Here is a 7,105-nt window from a genome sequence, read left to right as displayed (position 1 = left end):
CTCATCACCGATCTAGCCCAGCCCGATTCCCACACCACCGCCTCCACCCCCCACTCGCACAATACGGACTCGTTCGATGTCCGGTATCATTAAAACCAAACACATTTTTAACCTTTCCAACACCACCATTTCTCCTATACCAATAACACCACTTGAAGCGCTGTCCAAACCGGAATGGTATAATGCTATGACTAACGAGTTTAATGCTTTAATTAAAAACAAGACTTGGGAACTTGTCCCGAGGCAGGCTAACATGCAGGTGATTCGTAGTATGTGGCTTTTTCGTCACAAATACAGGTCGGATGGTACTTTGGAACGATACAAGGCCCGTTTGGTATGTGATGGTCGTACTCAAGAGGTAGGTGTGGATTGTGGTGAAACATTCAGTCCAGTTGTCAAACCCGCAACTATTCGTACGGTCTTGACATTAGCCCTCTCACAGTCGTGGTCCATCAATCAAATCAACTGGACGTTACAAATGCTTTTTTACATGGTCATTTATCCGAAACCGTTTACATGTACCAACCTATGGGTTTTCGGCACCGAGATTATCCAGATCATGTCTGTCTACTAAAGAAGTCCCTATACGGGCTTAAGCAAGCTCCTCGGGCGTGGTATCAACGATTTACAGACTTTGTTGTCTTTAATGGGTTCATCCAAAGCAGGTGTGACAACTCGCTATTTTTATATCATACAGGGGGTGACGTTGCCTACCTACTCATTTATGTGGACGACATTATTCTCACCATTTCATCTGACACTCTTCGCTCGCATCTTATCACTAGCCTCGCGGCTGAATTTGCTATGAAAGATCTTGGGCCTCTCACCTACTTCTTGGGCATTCAGGTTTCCCGGAATGCTGACACAATGTTTTTGTCTCAGCAATCATACGCCTTAGATATAGTTTCTCGCGCTGGCATGTCCACGTGTAACTCGGTTGCAACTCCGGTGGATACGAAGCCGAAGCTTAGTGCCGCTGCCAGCCCACCATTTGCCGATCCTACTCTTTACCGAAGTCTAGCTGGTGCTCTCCAGTATCTTACATTCACCAGACCCGACATTAGCTATGCCGTCCAACAGATATGTATGCACATGCATGACCCTAAAACTGACCATTGGAATGCACTCAAACGTATTATCCGCTACATCAAGGGAACCGCGGATCATGGCTTAACACTTTCGGCCTCTACGGATCTTTCTCTACGAGCATACACCGATGCAGATTGGGCAGGCTGCCCAGACACTCGTCGTTCCACCTCCGGTTACTGTGTATACATGGGGCCCAATCTGTTATCCTGGTCTTCTAAACGCCAATCAACCATCTCTCGTTCAAGTGCAGAGGCCGAATATCGGGCAGTTGCAAATGTCGTTGCCGAGGTTTGTTGGATACATAACCTTCTTCTTGAGCTTCGCCGCCGGGTCAAGTCGGCTACTCTCATCTACTGTGATAACATCAGTGCCATTTATTTGTCTGGTAACCCGGTACAGCACCAGCGCACCAAGCACATTGAGTTGGATATCCATTTTGTTCGTGAACATGTTCAGCGCGGCACAGTTCGAATTTTACACACTCCCACCAGGTTTCAAATTGCTGACATCTTCACCAAAGGCTTCCCACGTATATTATTTGAAGATTTTCGATCCAGTCTCAACATTCGGCCACCTCCCGTTTCGACTGCGGGGGTGTAATGGAATATATTAGGGAAATATCATTTATGTATTTTAGGATATTATTTGTAATTCATTGTAATTATCTCTTCCCATAATATTAGGATTGTATTGTGTATTTATATGATTGTTTAATGAGAATCAAGAGAGCATTGAACCATAATCTTCTACACGAAGTAATGGCATTTGTGGGGTAAGGCATTTGCTAATTGCTATTGCCACCATAATTAGTTTATTATACATGAGCCGTTTCTAGATAAGTTTGTAACCACCACCAATTTGGAATTTTTGGCCAGGTATATTGTCTTAGAAAAATATCTAAATGCTTTAAGCCTATAAATTTACCCTGGATTTTGACAACCACTCAAGTTTCAAGCCATACCCTTTGCTCTCTCTTAAAAACATGATAAAGTATTATCATCTTTTCAAATTTGCGAGATCCAAAGGTTTCCCAGTCTCAAATAAAAAATGGTTTTATCAAAGTAGTTTCATTAGATCACAACACTTTCTATGCTACCCACAACAGCCACAACCACCTGTAGAAGTACCACATCCAACTGAAAATGTTAGAAACATATGTTATGGTACTACACTTAGTTATGTTACCCAATATCGTAGTAATCATCACCATGCTCAACTTTCGACGTTACACAAGCCAAGTTTCCCCGACCATGATGGGGGCAACCGACACGATTACCATGTGTCCATAAAGGATAGAGATGTTATTTGCGCGGCTCATGGGCCTAAGTTCGAGTACTGGCTCCCCCAGTCCAACCTAGACCTACTCCTACCACCACACCATGCTGGAGTTTTCTTTTGTTACCAAAAACAGAAAGACACTTCAATGTCACCCGAAACTGTCATAAAGACCATAAAAAATTCTTTGTCTGAGGTATTATCTACGTTTTACCCGCTAGCCGGAGAGATAGTACCAAACAGTCAGGGGGAGCCCGAAGTGTTGTGTAACAACAGTGGGGTCGAATTTGTGTATGCTCATGCTGACGTGGAGCTGGAAAACCTAGATTTGCATCATCCAGATGAAACCGTGAATGGAAAGTTGGTCCCAGATTTAAATCGTGGTATTCTTTCGGTTCAGGTAAACCACTGAACTAATGTTCAAGCAAGGAGTGAGCCGATCAACTATTTAAATCGGCTTTTTTTTAACAGCATTTAAATTGGCAATTTAAAAGCTCAAATCAAGTTAAAGTTAAATCATCCATGCGTAGTGGTAACTGTGAATAATGCCCCCACCCTTGGGCGTTTTCCGTCATGTGGCAGTACAGTTAGCAAGAGACATTATTGGGCGTTTTTCTAAAATGAGTGTGGTTGGGATGTGGGTATTATGTTAAAAAGGGGTGTAAAGAATTAAATTAAAAAAAAACTAACAAAAAAGGGGATTAGCCAAGAAAAAGAGGGATACATGTGATTGGCCAACAGTTTTCCATTTTGACGTGATTTAAAACACGCTTCGAAGCTTTTTTTCGAAACTAACGCCCAAAAACAACCAAGGAGGTGGGGCCTTGGTGTGATCAGACGTGTTTAGAGGCTTTTTTTGAAAAAAAAAATACACCCAGTACGCATGTTCTAACAAATCAAAATAATTGTAGACCATTTAATACACTAGTTAGACGTTGAGCTTCCTTTATTATAATTAATTAGCTAGATAGTCTAAGAGTATGCTATTTTTATTAATATAAAATATATTAATTTGATAAAATAAAGAGTAACATATAATTACATAATAAACTTTTTTATATATAATTACCATCATAGATAACTAAGGAGAACACAAAGCACAAGGAACCATTAATATTTATTTATTATGCGTCTGCCCTAAATTTGTTAAAAACTAGTTACTTACGAGACCCGTGCGTTATACTCCACCAAGCTATTCACATCTGAATTTCAATGCAAATTATAAAAGCTATATTCATCAATTCTGTTTAAAACATGAATAACATACTTATAACAGCACACAGGTCAGTAGATAATACAATCAGAGATGCAACCATTGAATTTGACATATATATTTGTCAAGATGATCTGGTTCCTCCTTAGGGTGTAAAGTAATGATGGCATTAAACGAAACAAGGGAGGTTTCGTATGGAGAGAGATAGCCGATTATGATGTTATGAGTTATTAGGCTGTGTAACCTTTAACCTCTCTAATAATCTCTTTATATATACACAAAAAAGGAAACCTAATTAGTTAATAAGAGTAATATGGTCTATCAACAATTACCAACTAGTTATATAATAGGTTATTAGTATATTTTGATCTATATAATATAAATAATTATAATAACTACAAGATTAAATATTAAAATAATATATTTAATCTTAGAAGCTATTCACATCTGGATTATATCTCCTTTAACAAACTCTAAAAACTATTCAATAATAATGGTGATGACCGCTTTTCTCTCTTTGTGTACTCCACCAAGGAAAAAGTCACCGACACTCTACCAAAATGTACCACCTTTTAACTATATTTCTCTCTCTAGATCACCCAACTTCCTCTTAAGATGTGGTGCACCAATGTGAAATCGGAATGGTACCATGTGTTTCGGATGTAGGAGGGTTTCTACCGGGGACAATGACAAAGACGTGACGTCGACAGTGGTACGTGGAAACGATGGTGGCTTGGTAGGAGCATGTCATAAAAGCAAAAACAAAACAACACAACACAATTTGGCCGGAAAAGATTGTGATTGTAAAAAAAATGAAAACTTGTGTACAGTAAGAACGTGACATGTAGTGGTGCAAATTATGATAACTTCGCTGTTCCTAACAGCCTACGCAAATTGTTATTATATATAATATAATATAATATAATATAATGACATATGACGAAAATAGTTGGATGATTTTCCCTTTACATAACATAATATAAACATTTCTGCGTAACAAGTACAATTTTTTTTAATATTAACAAGTACAAAACATAACAAATGTTTTTTTTAATACTAACAAGTACAAAACATAACAAATGTGAATATGTGATTATAGATCGTAACAGTTAAATGATTTAGGTTTGCTTTTTCTTTTTAACATTTTGTGTTCCATGATGAAACTCTAAATGTTTACATATATGTTATGTTAAAATTTATAGTTAAAGTTACAATAATATAAAAATGTAGTGTATATTATATAAACAAATACAAGCATTAATAATAATAATAATAATAATAATAATAATAATAATAATAATAATAACAATAATAATAAAAATAATAATAGAAATAATAATAACAAATAATAGTAATAATAATAATAATATAATAATAATATTAATAATAATAATAATAATAATAATAATAATAATAATAATAATAATAATAATAATAATAATAATAATAATAATAATAATAATAATAATAATAAAGAAGTTAAGCTTGAGTTTTAAACGAAGCGCATCCAACACGTCCAATTTAAACTTATGTTCTACAAAGTAAATTAAGTCGTGCTCAAAGTATTTGATTCATCCTTGACCTGACTCGTGTACCCCGTTATAGATCATAAGGATACTGACTTATGTCTTATTATAACAAAAACAATTAAATATCCAGATTTACTGTTTGATAAAGAATTAAAAATCAACACGCGAAGTGTCTGTTCTCGTGTATATATTATTTAATTATTATTAATTAATATTAATTTTGTGTAGTTACATATTTGCAAGTGTCAATTGCGTAAGTGAATTTTAGTGGTGAAACTTTATATATTTATAACCATCAACATTCTTATCAAATTGAAACTTTTACCAGCTTATGACATGTATATTATGTTACTATTAGCTTACATAATATACATACACGTATGTAAATTAGAAATAAATTATTTATATTGTTAAATCAACCACGGAAATATTCATCACTCACTATCACTATTTTTACATGACATGATACTGATTCTAAACTAAGTGTATGATGTAATATGAAATGGAACAGGTAACAGAATTCAACTGTGGAGCAATAACTGTATCCTGTACTTTTGATCATCGTATAGGTGACGGGACCTCCCTAAACATGTTCTTAGTTGCGTGGGCCGAGTATGCCCGGTTTAAAAAAATTTCCAACATCCCATCCTTCCGCCGTTCAATCCTAAACCCACGACGCCCACCTCATTATAACACAGTGTATGACGATTTTTACCTTCACCTATCATCTCTACCTCCACCTCCTTCTGAAGAGAACAAACCTCATAGTCGCATCTACTATATTCACGCTGAATCGATCAACAATCTTCAACATGAAGCAAGTTCAAAAGAAATCCGAAGAAGCAAATTACAATCTTTTGTTGCATTCATATGGAAGTTAATAGCTCAAGAAGGCCATAATGAACCAAACAAAACATCTAGAATGGGTGTTGTTGTTGATGGACGGAAACACTTGAGTGGAAATAGGGAGCAAGTATCATCCATGTTAGCAAACCACTTTGGAAATGTAGTATCAATTCCATATGGAGTGTTGAGTAATCAACATCTTCAGGAAATGCAACTTAGTGAAGTCGCAACCAAGGTTAACAAGTTTGTGACTGACGCTACACAAGAAGAACATTTTAGGGGATTGATTGATTGGGTAGAGTTGCATCGACCTCAGCCAGCATTTGCAAGAATAAATCTTAAGCTACAAGAGAACGATGGGGACACTATAGTTGTGTCATCTGGACAAGGTTTACCGATTAGTGAGACAAATTTCGGATGGGCGCAACCATATTTTGGGTCGTATCATTTTCCTTGGGGTGGTCATACAGGATATATAACCACAATGCCGAGTACCAAGAAGAATGGAGATTGGATTGTGTATGCGCATCTCAAACAAAAGCACCTGGATTTGATCGAGAGCAAAGCACAACATGTCTTCAACCCGATTACACATTCTTATTTAAGGTTTCATTAAGCTACCTGAGCATCCAATCTTTACTTCAGTTATGTTGTATTTTAATCTGGGTATTTTCTTATATTAGTTTCTATTTAGGTTATAAAGTAGGGCTTTAAGAACTTTGATTAAGGATATGTGTTTCCTTGAGTTGTTTTAATTTATTAGATTGTATTGTTTGGTTGCATGTTGTTGAAACTAGTGCATGTTGACACGAATTATAAAGATCTACTACAAAAACAAATTAAAAAAAGCATTACAACTGTTAAAGAAGTATTTCAAATCACACGTAGCAGTTATGAATCATTTGAATAAACTGTGGTTAAGGTGTGAGTCTAGGCCTTTATTGATGTTTAAACTAAATATAGGTGGTTGTTTTGTAATTAGTAGATAGTTTATGTTAAAATTAGATTAGTTAGTAAGTGCGAGGACCGGAAGCGACAATATGAAAGTTTGTAACCTACAAACTTATTGAAAGGGTGTCTCTAGGAGACGTACCTGTTCAGAATCGACGCCAACAAAAGTGGAAGCAAAAGACGTGACTTTCAAGCAGCAGAC

General features: G+C 36.2%; 2 protein-coding genes across 2 annotated transcripts; both read left to right on the top strand.

Annotated features, from left to right (window-relative positions):
• Positions 1-528: 528 nt before the first annotated feature.
• LOC110931449 (uncharacterized mitochondrial protein AtMg00810-like) lies at positions 529-1,689 on the top strand. The gene has a single exon (XM_022174842.1). It carries the CDS (start codon positions 529-531, stop codon positions 1,687-1,689), a length of 1,161 nt encoding a protein of 386 aa, XP_022030534.1.
• Positions 1,690-2,019: 330 nt separating this feature from the next.
• On the top strand, positions 2,020-6,738 carry LOC110928959 (shikimate O-hydroxycinnamoyltransferase). The gene is made up of 2 exons (XM_022172030.2): positions 2,020-2,764; positions 5,618-6,738. The coding sequence occupies exons 1-2, from the start codon at positions 2,072-2,074 to the stop codon at positions 6,566-6,568; spliced, it is 1,644 nt and encodes a 547-aa protein (XP_022027722.1). The 5' UTR covers positions 2,020-2,071; the 3' UTR covers positions 6,569-6,738.
• The last annotated feature ends 367 nt before the right edge of the window (positions 6,739-7,105 follow it).

This window comes from Helianthus annuus, chromosome 3 (assembly GCF_002127325.2).
Source record: "Helianthus annuus cultivar XRQ/B chromosome 3, HanXRQr2.0-SUNRISE, whole genome shotgun sequence".
In the NCBI taxonomy this organism is placed as follows: domain Eukaryota; kingdom Viridiplantae; phylum Streptophyta; class Magnoliopsida; order Asterales; family Asteraceae; genus Helianthus; species Helianthus annuus.
This window is presented reverse-complemented; position numbering and strand designations above follow the sequence as displayed.